The following is an 18,390-nucleotide window of genomic DNA, read 5'->3' on the forward strand; positions in this document are numbered from 1 at the left end:
GAAACCGATGGTGTTTCCCCTGTTCCAGTTTTTTCTCAAGAACAATATGCTGAAATTATGAAATTGTTGGGAGGCCACAACACACATGTCTCGAGTACTCCAGCAGCTAATATGGCAGGTAATGAACTTCCAAGGTCTTGCACTAGTTGGATAATTGATACAGGTGCAAATGAACACATGACTGGATGTTCACTTCTATTGCAAAATGCTAAATCCATGGCTGATTCCTTTAGTTCAGTCAAACTGCCAAATGGTAACAAGCTGTCTGTTAGTTACATTGGATCAGTATGCTTGTCATCATCAATTACATTGCACAATGTGCTTTGTGTTCCTCATTTTCAATTCAACCTTTTGTCTGTTGCTAAGTTTACCAAATCTCACAACTGTTCTATCACATTTTTCCCTCGTTTTTGCATATTTCAGGACCTGATGAGTGGGAGAATAGTTGGGATTGGTAAAGAAGAGAATGTATTATATCATCTTAATGATAAGTTGTTCAGAAACTTTAGCCTTTCGAATACTGTAATGTCTATGCCTTCTTATAATCCTAGTTGTAATACTTTGCATTATCAGAATAATGTTATGTGTCAAAGTTCAGTTTCAGTCGATAGTGACACTTGGCACAAAAGGTTGGGACATATGTCCATTTCCAGAATGTGTTTGCTCCCTTTCTTATCAAAGAATATGTCATTAAAGCATTGTTCCATTTGTCCTCAATCGAAACAATCTAGGTTGTCATTTCCTAAGATAAGCTTGACAAAGTCCAATTCTCTTTTTCAACTCATACATATGGATATTTGGGGTCCATTTAACACACCAACATACAACGGAGAAAGATATTTCTTAACAATAGTTGATGATTTTTCAAGAGGTACTTGGGTTTATCTCATGCATTCTAAGCTTGATGTATTCCACATTCTTAAGCAGTTCTTTGCCTTAGTGCATACTCAATTTTCTGCTCAAATTAAATCCATTCGGTCGGATAATGCGACTGATTTCTTTAAGTCCGAATGCAGTGAGTTCTTTGCTTCACAAGGTATTATTCATTTCAGTTCATGTCCTTATACGCCACAACAAAATGGGGTAGTAGAATGCAAACATAGGCATGTTCTTGACATAGCACGATCCTTAAGGTTTCAAGCTTCCCTCCCTTTAAGATTTTGGGGTGATTGTGTATTGACATCTGTGTATCTCATCAATAGAACACCAACTCCCATTCTAGGATCCAAAACGCCTTTTGAAGTTTTGTTCAACAAAGTTCCAGCATACAATCATCTTAAAGTGTTTGGTTGTCTTTGCTATGTTAATTCCCCAACCATTGAAAACAAATTTGCTGCTCGTGCTAAAGCTTGTGTTTTTCTGGGATATTCCAATGTTCAAAAGGGCTATAGAGTTATGAACTTACAGAGCCGAAAGATTGTTATTTCTAGGGATGTCGTATTTCATGAGGATTTGTTTCCATTTGCCTCAAATTTGTCGGATTCTCTACCATTTCCACCATCATTCGATTTTCCAGAATGCTTTTCCTCGAATGATTGTCCTATGCCACAACCAAATGAGCCTCCAGTCCTTCAGATACCTGGTAGTGATCCTCAATCTTCACTACGACGGTCTCACCGAACAAGAATAGTCCCTCAGTGGACACAAGATTATTCTTGTCCTACATTACCACAAAGTCATTCTGCTAATTGCATATATCCCATTTCTCGACATCTTTCTTATTCAAAGTTCACACCCTCTTACCAACACTTTGTGGCTGCTATATCATCAGTCACAGAACCTCGCTTTTACCATGAGGCAGTGACAGATCCTAGATGGAAGAAAGCTATGGATTTAGAGTTTGCAGCTTTGGATTCTAATCATACTTGGGATGTTGTTGATCGCCCTACTCATGCTAAACCATTGGTTGTCGATGGGTCTATAAGATTAAACATCATCCCGATGGGACAGTTGATAAGTTTAAAGCTCGTTTGGTTGCAAAAAGGTATACTCAACAACCGGGGATTGATTTCCATGATACTTTTTCCCCCACCGTCAAGATAGTCACCATCCGATGCTTGATTAGTTTGGCTGCCCAAAATAATTGGCCTTTGACACAAATGGATGTTGCCAATGCTTTTATCCAAGGTGATTTGGATGAAGAAATTTTTATGAAACTCCCGCTTGGATATCATGCTCACGGCCTTAATAAGGTATGTCGCTTGCGTAAGTCCCTTTATGGTTTAAAACAAGCCTCAAGGCAGTGGAATCATAAATTTGTGGGCCTCATGCAAACTGCTGGTTTCACACAATCTCATCATGATCATTCTCTCTTCACTAGCCGCGAATCTCAGCATATCACCATTCTAGTGATTTACGTAGATGATATTATTATCACAGGCAGTAGCTTGGACTTGATTGCGAAAATCAAAAGTTTTTTACATTCTCATTTGCAAATTCGAGATCTTGGTAAATTGAAATACTTTTTAGGGATTGAGATTGCTCGATCACCGCAAGGCATCTATCTTAATCAACGCAAATATGCGTTGGAACTCATTGCTGATTCAGGTGTTTCTGGTAGTAAACCACGTGACACACCCATGGAACAAAATAAGAAGCTGACAACTGTGGAATTGGATACCATACTTGCTCCAGATACATCCAACTCTCCTACTGATCCTATATTGAGTACTCCGGATTCTTATCAAAGGTTAGTTGGTCGCTTGCTTTATCTTACTATCACCCGACCGGATATTTGTTATGCAGTCCAACACCTTAGTCAATTCATGAACTCTCCAAAGAAATCTCACATGGATGCTGCTCTTCGTGTGGTACAATATCTCAAGAGTTCCCCTGGTTTAGGCATCTTGCTCACAGCCCAGAACTCACTCTCTCTTTTGGCCTATTGTGACTCCGATTGGGCTTCTTGTCCTATGTCACGAAGGTCTTTAACTGGTTTTTGTGTAAAGCTTGGTGATTCTTTATTATCCTGGCGTACAAAAAAGCAACAAACTGTATCCAAATCTTCCGCGGAAGCAGAGTACCGCGCAATGGCTGCTACTACTCATGAAATCGTTTGGATCCGTGGGATTTTGCTTGATATGGGCGTCCAGATTTTATCTCCAGCAACCATTTTTTGTGACAATAAGGCAGCCCTTCACATCGCTGCTAATCCAATGTATCATGAACGTACCAAACATATTGAAATTGACTGCCACGTGGTTCGTGAGAAGATTAATATGGGCATTATTCAAACGGCTTATGTTTCTTCCAATGATCAGCTTGCTGACATTTTTACCAAGAGTTTGGGGAAGGATCAACATCGTCATCTTCTATGCAAGCTTGGTACTCGAAACTTGTATCAAGCTTGAGGGGGGAGTGTTGGTTATACTATTGTAAGAGAAACGTGTTTCCATTAGTACGCTTTCCTTTCCTTTGTTAATTGTTTAATTGTTAGGTTAGCACTTTTACGGTTTACAGTATTGGACATATAAATAGCATGTATTCTTCAGTACGTCTTTCTCAATACATTGGAATTCCAGCTCCATGAGAGCAGAGCTTTTCCTTCTTCGTTTCTTCATTTAACAAATATTAGCGACGGTAGCGATGGTTTTGATAAGTATTTTGTCGCTAAAAAAATTCCGTCGCGCTGCGCTCCTACGTGGAGCAAAGTCCGCGCTTGGTAAGCGCGGATGCTTACTGTGGTGCTTGAGCTGCTGTGCGGTTTAAAATATTTGGGTTACACCATTACCACCAGCTATAGCTTTTGGTAAAGCGGCTAGCGCTCGGTCTTATACTTTACTAGGCTATGCTAATTTTGTATTTGGGGCAAGAATTCTTTGTGCTACGAGAGTAATCGAAATATACGATTAAAAATATTACATGGGTGTATTCAACCTAGAGATTTAATGCTTTTAATGACTTTTTTAAATAAGAGACTTTTGTGGATTTGACAGACATTTGTAGAATCTCACAGATTTCTAAACAGAATCCATAGACTCCTGTAAACTTTTTGCAAGACTTTTGTAGACTTCTGTTAATTTTTTCAGTTAACAAATAATGAATCACTAGTCAATTTAGAACTCAAAATTGAACTTCTCGATCCTAACCAATTCAACATAAATTATTAATTAATCAAAAAATTTAGAATATATAACAATTTCTTTTTGTGAATATTAGATTAAAAAATCAAAATAGTATGACAATTTGATAAAATTTCGACAGTAGTTTATGAAATAAAATCTAACTTATATTGACAATATGATCAACATCGCTCCACATTTGATTTGCTATAGCATCTCTCCATGCATTAGCATTTGTCCGTTGTTGTTCTTGTGTATCGAATAATTCACCAAAGTTGTCATCTTCGTATACTTGTTCTGATGAAGATGGTGGAACTTCAATCTCGGTTTCAACTGGAAATTCATCAGAACGACACTCCTTGCAAAGAAAATTGTGTAATTCAGCACAAGCCAATACAATCTCTGTCTGTGTTGTATATTTAAACGGAGGAGCAGTTTTGAATAATTTGAACCGCGATTTAAATATGCCAAATAACCTTTCAATTATGTTCCTCAAAGAAGCATGACGGAGATTGAACAACTCTTTTACATCTTCAGGGTGGCGACATTGGCCAGTGAAATCTTGGAGATGATAACGCACACCACGAAAAAGAGCCAAGAATTGACGTCGATTTGGATATCCACCGTCCACTAAAAAGAATTTACCTATCTGTAGGACCGAGTGCTTACCGCTTTACCAAAAGCTATAGCTAGTGGTAATGGTGCAACTCAAATCTTTTAAACCGCACAGCAACACAAGCATCACGGTTCGATCGCTCTATCAAGCAAGGACAATTATTGCACCCAACAATCTTCCTCCCAATAATTGCACTCCTTGCAATCAATGGGAATCGAACCCGTGACCTTGGCTCTGATACCAATTGTAGGACCGAGTGCTTACCGCTTTACCAAAAGCTATAGCTAGTGGTAATAGTGCAACTCAAATCTTTTAAACCGCACAGCAACACAAGCACCACGGTTCGATCGCTCTATCAAACAAGGACAATTATTGCACCCAACACTATCAAACCATATTTTGTAGGATCAAGTAACTAATGTATAGAATATATAATCCTAAAAAATAAAAAAAAAATTAAATAAGCTAGTAGCATTAAAAAAATAACCTTGTGTCACTTTAAGTCCGTTATTTCTTGATAAAGCATCTGTCAATACGTTTGAATCATGTGCAGATCCCTCCCATCCACTGAGCACATATATGAATTCTAATCAAAGTTACATGCTGCTAAAACATTTTGAGAAATCGTCCCATGACGATTACGATAACTATTAGTATCACGCCCAAACACCGTGGCAGGAATATGAGTGCCATCAATAGCTCCAATGCAATCCTATAACAACAATATAATAATAATAATTACGACAACATCAATAACACAAACAACAAAAAGAATTTCATTACTTACTTTGAAAACATGATATTTAAATAATAAAAAAAACTTACAGACTATTAATTACATTCATTCAAACCTAAAACTATGCAATATACATATACTAAAAACATGATATTTAAATAATAATAAAATACTTACAAATTAATAAAATACTTGCAAATTATTGATTATACTCATAACAAAAACGATGCAATATACATTTATTAAAAACATGATATTAAATAACAATAAAAAACTTACAAATTATTAATTTAGTGAGACATTTGATACAATTGTGAAATTAGGTTTGTGTGCATCGAATTATTCTCAATAGGATTTGTGTGAATGTGTAGACAAAATCGTGAAATTATATAGATTTATGATAAATAATCATGATCAAGCTGACAAGGAAAAAAGAAAAATGAAACACTATAATAATTAAGAAGTCAACTTGAATTTGTACAACAACAAAAAAAAAACTGAAGAAGGGAATAATACCTTTGAAGGATTGAATTGTGCACGAGGAAGAAGAGCGGCCGCCGATATGGGGTGCAAAAATTTGTTGATAAAAGTCTACCAAAATCTCTAGGGTGAGTAGAAGAGAATTTTTTATTTCTAATTGGTGTAACTAGTGTTTTAAATTTTGTACATAAAGAAATCTATAAGAATCATGGAAAATCTATGGAAATTTTGGAATCTTATAGATTTTCATAGAGTCTTCAAAAATCAAATTTGAATACCACTTTACTTTTAACAATTCTACAAATCCTAATTTGGATACCCCAAAACTTTTATAGAGTCTACAAAAATCCATGTTGAATACCTCTAGATTTCTAAAATCCATGAAAGTCATCAAAAGTAATTTCCTAGATTGAATATACCCCCATTAGAGTTACATTATTATCATTAGTTATAATTTTGGTAAAACAACAATCGTTAAGTCATACATTACTAAAGCATCTCTAACTTATTAAATTATTTAGTTTGAGGTCTTGATGCGATGGAAACGTAAATTTAGAATGATTAATATTATAGTTTTGGTATGAACAAAATTTTGATCGAGAATAGCCAGGAAAATCTTGAAATTATAGTAAAACACTTGGTTTATCTTTGGGATGAACAAATTTTTTATGTGGATTTCAGATATATTTTATATCAAGTTAAACATTTTCAATAATTTTCTAATTCTTGTGAGATCAATCTTCTTACATAATCGAGTAGATTAATAGAATAAACAAAAAAATTCTTAAAAATACGGTACAACACGGTTTATTTCATCCTACCTATGTGGGCATTGCCCTCATGATAGGATGGATGGTCAAGATTTGTCCATGCATATGTAGGACCCACAATTTTTTTTTGAAATTGTATGTTTGGCAAGATCTTGGCCATCCATCATCTCATGGGGCAATGCCCACATGGGTAGGATCTCATTAACCGTAAAACACTCAAACTAATTTTATTCCATTATAAACTGTCCTTGTTTAACGATTATACCCTATAATAGACAGATTAACAATAATTAATTTCGGGAAATATTTCAAAATTGTAAAGTATATAATTGTCATAATGAAAATATATTATCAATCCATGGAAACCAAATCCGACTTTTCTAGGTGATTTGTACCTAACAACATTTTATCAAAAAAGGGAAAAAAAATCCAAAACCTCACCAATTTTTATTCAGTACCTAATTTATTTGATCTCAAAGTATACTGAAAGGACTTCTTGCATATAACATACTGAAAAAATCCAAAACCTCACAATAATATACTGAAAATATATTATCAAATCAAATATTTAATAATTTCATAGATTCATTAATATACAAACATTAAAGTCTAATGTACAACTATAAATTATCAAAAATTGTATTTGGTTCAACCCAACGATTTGGATGAAAAAGATGATCCAAAAAATGTCGATTAATTCTTAATAATTGAATAGTCTCGCAAGAACCATGATTTTTTAAATTCTTTTTATCATTTTCAATTAATATGTAAGCTATGATATTTTTATACAAAATTATATCCACACAATGCTAAATAATATTCTTTTCACATGTATATTATCAATTCAAAAGCAAGGTTTCAGATTAATCAACTGATATATTTTAAATTTATAAATATGCATACAAACCCACATATATACACATGTAAGGATTAAATGATTTAAATTTTAAATAAGTAAATTTATTTATTAATATAAATATTGAAAAACAATTTCAAACTGAATATGTTATGTATGTCAATTAATTATTAGTTCAAAAAAATTAATAATAATATGTTATAATTAAGTACAAAATTTATAAAATTCTATAAAAAAAATTCACAAAAGTGTATTAAAATCTTGCAAAAAAGTTACTTGAATCCAAACAAATCTGTTTATAGATCAGTGAGATTCTATAAAAGTCAATAAAAATATATCAAATCTATAAAAGTCTATCATTTGAAAAAGTCAATAAAATTCATCAAAAATCTGAATTGAATACACTCCACTTAGTTTGTCAGGAAAAATAAAAGTACTGGTTAAAGATATCGAAGATATATATAATGGAATAAGAAATTTTTTTGAATATGTTTTGAGAATTGTTGGATATATGATGAATACATTGCAAGATATTTTTTGAGTTTTGTTGGACATATGATGGAGATATTGGATGATATTATTTGGAAGATATGGTTCAAGATTTGAAAAACTGTGTCTATCTTGGAGATGATGGAATGCTCAGTATGTTAGAGTTCTCATTCATTTTGAAGATTACCGAGTATGATCATATGTGGCAAGGGTGGCCATGTTGCCAAGAGAGGTAAATATGCTTTCATTGTCAAATCTTTCAGAGCAATTTATTGATTTTTTTTGTTGTTGTTTTTATACATTATATTCATTCAGAAATTCTTCGGGAGAAAAATATGAGTTCTGGGAGTTAATAATATTTCTTGCATATAACATATTTTATTTTGTAAGCTCGTCTGGTTGGTTGGGTGCAAAATTAACGAGGCAAAACGAAATTGTTCATTATATGTCTCAACATCTATTGAGACAACTACTGACAGTTCCACCTTATTATTCTGTTTTGAGAGCTTACCAATTGCTGGTAGTACACACGTACTCTGAGCTCGTGATTAATTCATCAGGAGAGGAAAATGGCGTTCTCGGGAGAGAACAATCGACAATTTCAAAGAGAGTTCGATCAAGACCGAGTTAAAAACAATTGGTGCTCTTCAAGTTAAGTTAACTTATTTTTGTTCGTCATAGAGACATCATTAGAAAAAAAAGAATCTTTTATTTGAATAAGTCTTTGTATGATTATAACTATTTATATTTTGTATATTTGGTTGATAGCTAGGTGTGGCTCCGTGGATGTAGTCCGATTGGACCGAACCACGTTAAAATTGTATGTCTTTTATTTTGCTTTCAATTTTATTTTTATTAATTGGCCTAATCATGTAAACTAAGCAAATTAGAAGATAACCAGATCAACAAGTGGTATCATGGCAGGTTCATTTTTTTCAAGATGTTGATCCTGGTGTGTAGAGTTCAGTTTTGAAGGCAATGATATGGTGTATGGTGGAGAATATCAAGTTGACATTTAGGAGGAGCACTACATTCATCACAAAAATAGGGGAATACATTGATTGGAACCTCTCGGTTTGATTTCTAACGTTGGTTGATTTTTGTCAAAATGAGAGAGTTATATTTTTGTGAATTTGTCATAAACAAATCAATAATGAGACTGTTAGTTTATATTTTTGTTGCCTTAATTTTTTTTTCAATTAATTTGTCAAAAAATTTAAAAATTTGTTTGTTTGAGATATTGAAGATGATTAAATAAGACTAGTTACTCTGCGCACGCGATGCATGCGTGTACAATCTTTTTTATCATTATCTATGGACTAAAGTGAAATTTGACAAATAATGGAGGGATTAAATTGATATTTGAATTGTTGAAATAAAAATAAAAGTGTGTGTTGAAATTAATAACAAAAAAAAAAAAAACAAATAACAAAGGTGTAATATTAGTATCATATAAGAGTAAAATTGGAAGAAAAAGTTGGTGTTCTCTATAAGTAGTTATTATTGTGTCCTCACACTTAATAATATAATATAAATATTTATTTAAATATGTTTTGAGATTTGTTGGAGATATGACTAAGATATTGGATTACATTATCTTGAAAATATAATGCAACATTTGAAAAGACTATGTCTATCTTGGATATGATGGAGTGCACTATATATTGGAATTCTCATTCAAGTTCAAGATTGTCGAGTATAGTCATATGTGGTCGAGGGTGGCCACGTGTGCCAATGGAGGTTGATGTGCATTCATTGTCAAATCTTTCAGAGAGAATTTGTTGATTTTTTTTTGCTTACTTTTGCACTATATTCATTCAAATATTTTTTCAAAGAAGAATGTGAATTCTAGGAGATAGGGATATTTCTTGTGCATAACAAATTTTATGTTGTCAGCTCGTAATGTTGGTTGGGTGCGAAATTAATGAGCCAAAAAGAAATTTTCCGTTATGTGTTGCGACATCTTATGTGAAGCTACTGACAATCCAACTTATCATTTTCTTTTGAGATGTTTTCAATTGCTAGTGGTTCACACATATTCTGAGTCTCATGATTCATTTCTCATGAGAAGAAGGTGACGTTCACTGAAGAGAATGATTCGCAATTTCGAAGATAGTTCAATCAAGACCGAAATTAAGACTAGTGATACTCATCAAGTGAAGTATACCAAATTATTCGTTGCGACTACTTTGATCTTTGACAAAGATAACTAGATCAACAAAGCTCGTTATGACTAGTTTGGTCTTTGATAAAGCTCTTTGTTATCACCAATAATTGGATTTTATTTTTTTGCTAAAGCTCGTTGGACTTTTTGAGAGAAGCTCTTCGTAATTCAGAGATCTTTGGGAAAATCGGATTCGTTTAATTGACAAGTTTTATGTTAACGATCATTGAATTTTTTACCTTTGGCTCATTGGATTACTTAAATGGTGCTCATTGCTTTTATAGAAAATTCGTATGATAAAGAAATTTTATTTATTCATAAAGATTGATATCTGATTGTTGTGCCTAAAAAATAATCCAAGAAGCCCACAAACTTGGAAGCCCATAAGCAAAAGTCCAACAAATGAAAACCCAAGAGAATTGCGGTTGGCCCAGGGAAAAGCACGATGCACCACTACACGACGTGGAAATCATGGGGAGATCATGGAATGTTGTGGAAACTTCTCCGTGGAGTGTGACAAAAAGGAAGGAAAGGGGAATCAGAAAGTCTACCAACAAACACATCCAACAAAAGCTACATCAAAGCTTCTTCAAATTCTCTTATTAGCGGTCTGTGTATTTTCGATTTCCCAGCAGTCAAGTTTCTTAAATTTTTGCATATTCCTCCAACTTTTTGTTGTTGAAATGTCGTTCATGTTCATAACAACGTAATTAAATTTGATGTTGTTGATGGATTTTCTCTAAAATTTCATTATATTCTTCAGTTTATTTTTTTCGCTTTGAAGCCATTTCGAAGGAGTTAGAACTTACGACCGAATCGAGACCTACAACGTTTGACAAAGAAGTCGGATCATTTCAATTTTGGCACGAACACGTGCCTGGCATGCCCGAAAATTTTCGTGACAAACACTGATGTTGCCAAAATAAAAATATTTTCGAAGCTTCGGAAACTTCCGGAATATTGGAAGTTGCTCGAGTGAGCTTGTGAGTGAACTTGGTGGTCTTTACCTACATCACAAAACAAAGTCAAAAGCACTAAAATATTAGGCGAAAGCACTTCGATGTTCAAATCGGTGATTACCCAAATAAGCTTGTATAGCGAAATTACGCCAAATGGAACGTACCTCGAAAATAGGAGCATGTTTGCTATTTATAGATCTTGTAAGAGCCTCATGGGCCTAAAACTTTATGTGGGCTCGTATATTCACGGGCTTCACTAATTAATTTAGATAATGTGGCACATTGACCTAATTATACAGAGATTGGGTTGGTGTGTCAAGTTGGGCCTGGCTCAAATAGATAACCGAAACGGGCCTTAAACCAAAGTTGGGCCGTAACCCATAAATGTCGAAAGACTTAAAGGGGTCGGAGATGACAATAAGACGGGTTTGTGATGCAATCCCCACCTTATCCTTGTTTCTATCTAATCGAGGATTTCCAATCCTTGACGAGCTCCCCATGCTCGTCCTCATCCTAGTTTCTGATACCAATTGATTTGGCCAATTTTTCTCTTCAATTTTACTTGAACATTATTGATGTAAAAATTTAACGATATTCATATATACTAATATTACTTAAACAATACATATATAATAACATTTAATAACTCATGAATATGATTTAATAAACATAAAATATCAAACCTCGCCATTATCAAAAACATCATTAAATTATTTTCTTTTCAATTAATATTTGTTGAGATCGAAAAAGAGTTTAGAAAGAGATCGAATAAATTCTTTTAAAATTTTCTTCTAAACTTGAGATGGCCTTAGCAATTGTTAGGTGTTAATGTATGATTCTTGATCAGCTAGAACATTTAAAGTGCACACTGGCTAAACCTTCGGGCACACGTAGTAGCATGCAAATCACGCTAATCAGGTATATCGCATCAGACAAACTTTATATGACATGTTTTCCCAAAAAAATGTTGGCTGAGGGAACAAATTTATGATCATCGATCAAACACTTTCTTCCTCATCCAACTCGAACATTCTAAACTATTATAAGCCCTATAATTGTTCTATATTTGTTCTGAGTCATGGAAAGCCGAAAAGTGAATAACGGGCATATAATTGTTTCATGGTGTTTGTTATATAAAACAATCAAATATCAAAACATATTTAAGCTTGAAATCGACCACAGATAGTGAACTAATTTTTAATTAAATATTAACTATGTTATAATTTAAATTTTAAATTCTATCTCAAATAAATATATTTGAATATCAGAGTCCGACCTCAAACTCGATTCAAAACTAAAATAGTTAACGATTAACTATTCTCAAATAATTTTGGCTAACTTGATCAAGTACACTTCACCGGGACATACCCATAGATGATTTATGGTTCAATTTATTGCCCTTGGACAGGTCAGTGCCACTTCAAATTCAGGCAAAATAATGAGAATAATGTTCCAAAATTTTCGTCTAGTTATTATATTGTTTTTAAGGAGGGCCGACAAATATTAACAAAATATAATATATAAAATTAACTTTTTATTAATTGCAGTTAGGTAAAAACTTATGTAAGACGATCTCATGAATCGTATTTTGTGAGACATGTCTCTTATTTAGGTCATTCATGAAAAAATATTACTGTTTATTGTAAATATCGATAGAGTTGACTCGTCTCACAAATAAAGATTCGTAAGATCGTCTCACAATAAACGTGTTGTTGCACTTATGCTTCCAAAAAAGAAAATATATAAAATAATGGCTCCATCAATAATCCCACCAAAACACACAATACGTGGGGGTTCAATCCAGAACCCAATATTCCTTTAGCAGACAGGAAATAACATCAAATAACAACCCCCCGATTCCCGAATCTGATCAAATCCCATATATTAAATTCCAACAACAATGTATCTGTCGTGTAATATTTCATTAGATCCATATCCCAACCATTTTCTCTAAACAAATCTTTTGGAAAAGTAAATTACTGGTAATTTTACATCCGGTCTCAAAAAATGGACAAGCCAAGACATAAATAACATCAATCGGACATATATATTTATTTTACTCGTCGAACTTTAATTTAATCCGCCTCGTGGGATATTCTGGGGAGGATGGCGGAGATGGACTTGATGAGTTATCCTCTTGGGATGGCGATGATGGTGGAGATGGTAATGGTGAGGACGACGAATCGGGACTTTCACATGATTTTCTCTTGTTAAAGCATCTGTCATGTCTTTGGTTCCGTCCCTCGCCTAACATGTAGCTCTTCAATCGTTCTACATCGGATAATTTCACGGGCTTTACGATGAAATCTTCGGCTCCTTCTTCCAAACATCTAATATAGAATAACGACACTTACTTTAGTATAATACTATTTAAAAGACAAAAAATTCATGTGAGACGGTCTCATAAGTCAATTTTGTTATATAGATATTCTATTTGAGTCATTCATAATACATTTTATTATAAATACACACAGATTTGACATGTCTCACAAATACCCGTCTCACAACAAACCTCCTCTTAAAAAAATATTCATACGGACCATCATATATCAAAGTTGTTATCTCCCCAATTTATGGACTTGCATACTTCATCAATAGGACCCAATACTATTATTTTGTACGAAACACACTAGAACTTGTCTCCCGCATGATAAAATTTTATATGTTGCAATAAATTGGAAGAACTTGTTTTATATTAATGATTCATTGAATTTAGAGATTCGGGAAGCTGGATAGCCAGCCACACAAAGTCCACTGTTTTAACATAAATTTATTTACTTTTTTTTCCTCCAAATCAAATAATTTAGGTAAAAACTTTTGTGAAACGGTTTCACGCATCGTATTTTGTGAAACGGATCTCTTATTTAGGTCATCCTAATAAAAAAATTTATTTTTTATGCTAAAAGTATTACTTTTTATTGTGAATATCGATAAGATTGACCGGTCTCATAGATAAAGATTCGTGAGACCGTCTCACAAGAGACCTACTCAATAATTTAAACGGATCGTAATCTGTGAGACGGGTCAACCCTACCCATATTCACAATAAAAAATAATACTCTTGGAATAAAAAATAATACTTTTTCATGGGTGACCCAAATAAGATATCTGTCTCACAAATACGACTCGAGAGACCGTCTCACACAAGTTTTTGTCATAATTTAATCATCTCATCAATAAAATAATTGTAAATAGAAATCCGAGAAAATGTAAAAATTCATGAGCTTTTTTTTACCTGTGGATCCGAGCCAATACATTTTCAGAAGACATAATCACCACTGGAATTTCTCGAAAAATAGATGAACCCTGTTCAATTAACACATATTTATAAATATTTAGCTAAATTTAATCTTTAATATATTGTTTCTCGGAGATTAAAATGAAAAATAATCGCAAATTTTCTTTCATAATATAAACTTGAAGATGCCTAGAAATTAACCTTGATTTTTTTCAGTAGTTCGTATCCAGTCATTCCTGGCATACAATAATCTGTGATAATCAAATCTACCTTTAATCCCTGAAACAAAAATCACCATTTCATAAACATAACAAGATTCTCAATACAAAATCAAAAACATAATTGATTATATACTAAAAAGATCTCAATTTACATCGAATTCAGCTGGGTTTTCCTCTTCATCCAAGCCTAAGTATTGCAAAGCCCTCCTCCCACTGTCCACTGCTGTCACTGCAAAAAAATAAAAATAAAAAAACCCCAAAAAAATTACATTTTATGGAAAAAAATATAAGTTATTACTGTAAATATTACCCGAAAATCAAAATCTGTCGTACTCTGAGCTACTAAAAACAGAAATTACCTTTGCAAGAAGTGATTTTGAGGAGCCTCTCGATTACTTTCCTATCGACTAAACTATCATCCACAGCAAGAACATGAACTTCATGAGTATCAAAACATGGTGGCAAATCCTCCAACGTTTCAGTTTCCTCTACTCTCTTTAATCTTGAAAATACCCCATTATTTGCCATCGTTCTCGAGAAAATTCAGCTGCCCAGTTGGGGAAATGGCCCAAGGTTACAAATTTGACAGACAAACTTCAGCTAGCTAGAGAGCTCATACACTAAGTTTTTCAAGGAAACTCAGCAGCCCAGATGGAGAAATAGCCCAAGATGGAAGTAAATTCAACACTACAAAAGCTATTAGAGACAAGTTCTTCAAGAAAATTCGACAGCCAGATGGGTGAAAGGGCCAAGATTTAAACTTTAGTGGAGGATCTTCAACTCCACTTTACACCTATTCCAATGGCTAATTATTGTAAAGGAAAGAAATGAGAAGAATAGGTAGAGAAATGTGGTGTGTGTGGCCAAGGGGTCTGCATCAAATATATATGATATCACGACTCTTTTTCTTTAAAATATGCATGAGAGAAATGAGTCCTCGAAATCAAATCTGGCGAAATCTACTTTTTAAATGAAAAAAAAAGCATTGGCTGAGATTCTGAAATCCACTTTGTTGGTGATACGATTTTCCATATCCACGAGAGGTTTTTTTAAGCTTTCCTCGCTTTTGTATCTTTTCGTGGGATTTTGAACGAAGGAGAATGGTAAAAGTCGCGTTTACTGTGTGGTTAATATTTACTAGTCTACCGGCGTAGCCAAGACTGATCAAGGCGAAGTTTTGCTGCTTTTTTAAATAAAAAAAATTAAATTAAATGGTCGTATATAGGAATGATAATGAGTCGGGCTTTGATAAAATTTTAAATCATCCGCTCTCATCTTCGTTAGATGTTCAATTTCATAGTCATCTTTATATTCATATTTGTCGGAGGATTGAATATTTATACCTTCATCAAATATCATATTATCATGATTTTTCTCAAATTTTAATTATTTCAAGTAATACATGGATATTAACTAATTTTTTTAGAACAATAAGGAAAAATTAAAAATTATAGAAATGTAAGAAAATATTAAGAACAATTTGTCTTCAAATCATTATTCAACAGGATTTGCATCAATTTTATACTAACTGTTTTTTTACATTTCATCCAACTGATATTATTCCACAAAAGCATATTAGAATTAACATCACTTACGTCCTCATACCCGAAAATCCTTATATCTGATTACTCATTTATTTAATAGAATAAAAAAAATCCTCTCAATTCCTTCCATTCGGGTCGGGTATCATATTCTCCATCAGGTTCGGAAGAAATTGACATCCCTAGTCATATGTGGTTTGTTAAGGTTTTAAAAAAATAAACACGTTTTTACATGTGGAATTAGATTTATAGTGTTGAGCGATTTCGAGCAGTTTCAGTCAACTTGCGGTTTTTTGCAACTGATCAAGTAGAATGAAAAATATTAAAACATAAGTGCAAATCAATTCGAAAATAATAACACTATAATGTATTTCAAATATAAAATATAGCTAAAACAGTACCCCCAAAAATAGGAAAAAAAAAAAAAAAACATCATGGTTTAATAACAAATTAATAAATTATGATATGTTTGACACAACATGACACTCACAACAAAATCATATTTGCCAAATTTAATACACAATTTTTTTTGTGAAAGGTAAGTCTATAATTTTATTAAGATAAATCGTTCATTACTAACTCGATCAACCAAAATGGGAATCCATCATTCAACCAAACAAATGGTGAAGAAGATGAAGAAGCAAAATTTGCAACTTTATAAGCTACTTTATTTGTTGATCTAGGCTCATACACAAGGGTGAGTCTCATGTGAGACCGTCTCACGGATCATAATCTGTGAGACGGGTCAACAATACTCATATTCACAATAAAAAATAGTACTCTTAGCATAAAAAGTAATACTCTTTTATGGGTGACCCAAATAAAATATCTGTCTCACAAATAATACCCGTAAGACCGTCTCACATAAGTTTTTGCCCATACACAATGTCAGAAATAACTGTGGCATTAGCCAAGAGGCTGATATCAGCAGCACACATGCCGGAATATCCAAGGTCTTCCTGTAAGGCTTTGATTGCTTGCACTGCCAATACAAAATCCGATGCAACTTGAACATCTTGAAAACTATTTTCATTAATTAACTTAACGCCTTCACAAATAGCCAATAACTCACCATGAACAATAGATAGGGGTTGCGTAATTTGTTTTCCAAATGTCAGTAGTAATCTCCCTTGACAATCTCGAAGGACACCACCTACACTGTAGCGGTTTGAATTTTCGTTAATACATGCATCAAAATTAAGTTTGAGGGTGCCTATAGCTGGTTGTTCCCACCTCTTCTCTGCATGTTCTTTGTGGGCCGTAACAGCTTGGTGATCAAGAGCTTTTGCCTTTTGAAAATCTGTAAGAAAGGTCAAGCTCCGAGACACATCATCTGCCATCTTGAGTCTACAGTTATCATGAATCAGAGATTGTCTTTCTTTCCAAATGGCCTAAGTTTGGATAGCAAATTTTCTCAAACTCGTCTTTTGATATATTATTTCGCATCCAACCACAAAAATCAGTTGTACTGCTCCTTTTTGCCAAACTCGCCTTTTGATAGATTATTTCGCATCCAACCACAAAAATCAATTGTACTGATCCCTTTTGCCAATCTCATCAAGTGATAGAAATCAATACCCTTCCATATGTTTTTGGATGTCTCACAAAAGAATAGTGAATGGCATTTTGTGTCATTATTATTGTAGCATAGCACGCATGCTCCATGAATCGGGACACAGTGTCTTAGCAGGTTTAAATTTGTAGGTATAATATCATGAGAAATATGCCACCAAAAAATAAGCACCTTCGGCGGGAGGGAGAGACTCTAAAGAAATGCCCACCATGTTTGCAAAGTGATAGCCGAACAGTTATCTGGTTGTGTAAACAAACCTTGTTAAAGGCGGTAACCGTCGCGAACCAAGTACTTTCCTTTTTTGTCAAATCTCAAGAATCTCGTATCGCAATAATTCCTTGATGACAGTGGAATCTTGAGAATCTCCCCAGCTATACATGTATTAAAATTATTCATAATAGAATCAACATCCCAATCTCCATCCTTTATCAAGGTGTCCACCATTGAATCACTACGCCACGGACCCTCCAATGCACCTATATTCGAATCCATAATCGATATCCATTTATCATCAAAGATTTTATGGATTTTCCATCACTTACCTTCCAAAGAAGTCCCCTCTCTAGGATTCCTCTACTCCATAAAATTGATCGTCAAATATAAGATAGGTTGCTCCCCAGGCTCGCCTCCATCACACTCCCATGCTTAAAGTACCGCCCCTTAAGAACTCGAGAAGCAGGAGAGTC

General features: G+C 33.7%; 1 protein-coding gene across 1 annotated transcript; it reads right to left on the reverse strand.

The window, feature by feature from the left end:
* Positions 1-12,996: 12,996 nt before the first annotated feature.
* LOC140808166 (two-component response regulator ORR3-like) lies at positions 12,997-15,532 on the reverse strand. The gene is made up of 5 exons (XM_073165214.1): positions 14,950-15,532; positions 14,743-14,819; positions 14,571-14,648; positions 14,367-14,437; positions 12,997-13,461 (listed from the first exon to the last, which is right to left on the reverse strand). Exons 1-5 carry the CDS (start codon positions 15,116-15,118, stop codon positions 13,188-13,190), a joined length of 669 nt encoding a protein of 222 aa, XP_073021315.1. The 5' UTR covers positions 15,119-15,532; the 3' UTR covers positions 12,997-13,187.
* Between the last annotated feature and the right edge of the window lie 2,858 nt (positions 15,533-18,390).

The sequence above is a fragment of the Primulina eburnea genome, chromosome 12, assembly GCF_022965805.1.
Source record: "Primulina eburnea isolate SZY01 chromosome 12, ASM2296580v1, whole genome shotgun sequence".
Classification (NCBI taxonomy): Eukaryota; Viridiplantae; Streptophyta; class Magnoliopsida; order Lamiales; family Gesneriaceae; genus Primulina; species Primulina eburnea.

Coding starts and splice junctions, on each gene's coding strand:
- LOC140808166 (XM_073165214.1), bottom strand. CDS start 15,118: ATGGCAAATAATGGGGTATTTTCAAGATTAAAGAGAGTAGAGGAAACT. Junction 14,649..14,742: donor AAAACCCAGCTGAATTCGAT/GTAAATTGAGAT, acceptor TTTTTGTTTCAG/GGATTAAAGGTAGATTTGAT. Junction 14,438..14,570: donor AACTACTGAAAAAAATCAAG/GTTAATTTCTAG, acceptor TTAATTGAACAG/GGTTCATCTATTTTTCGAGA.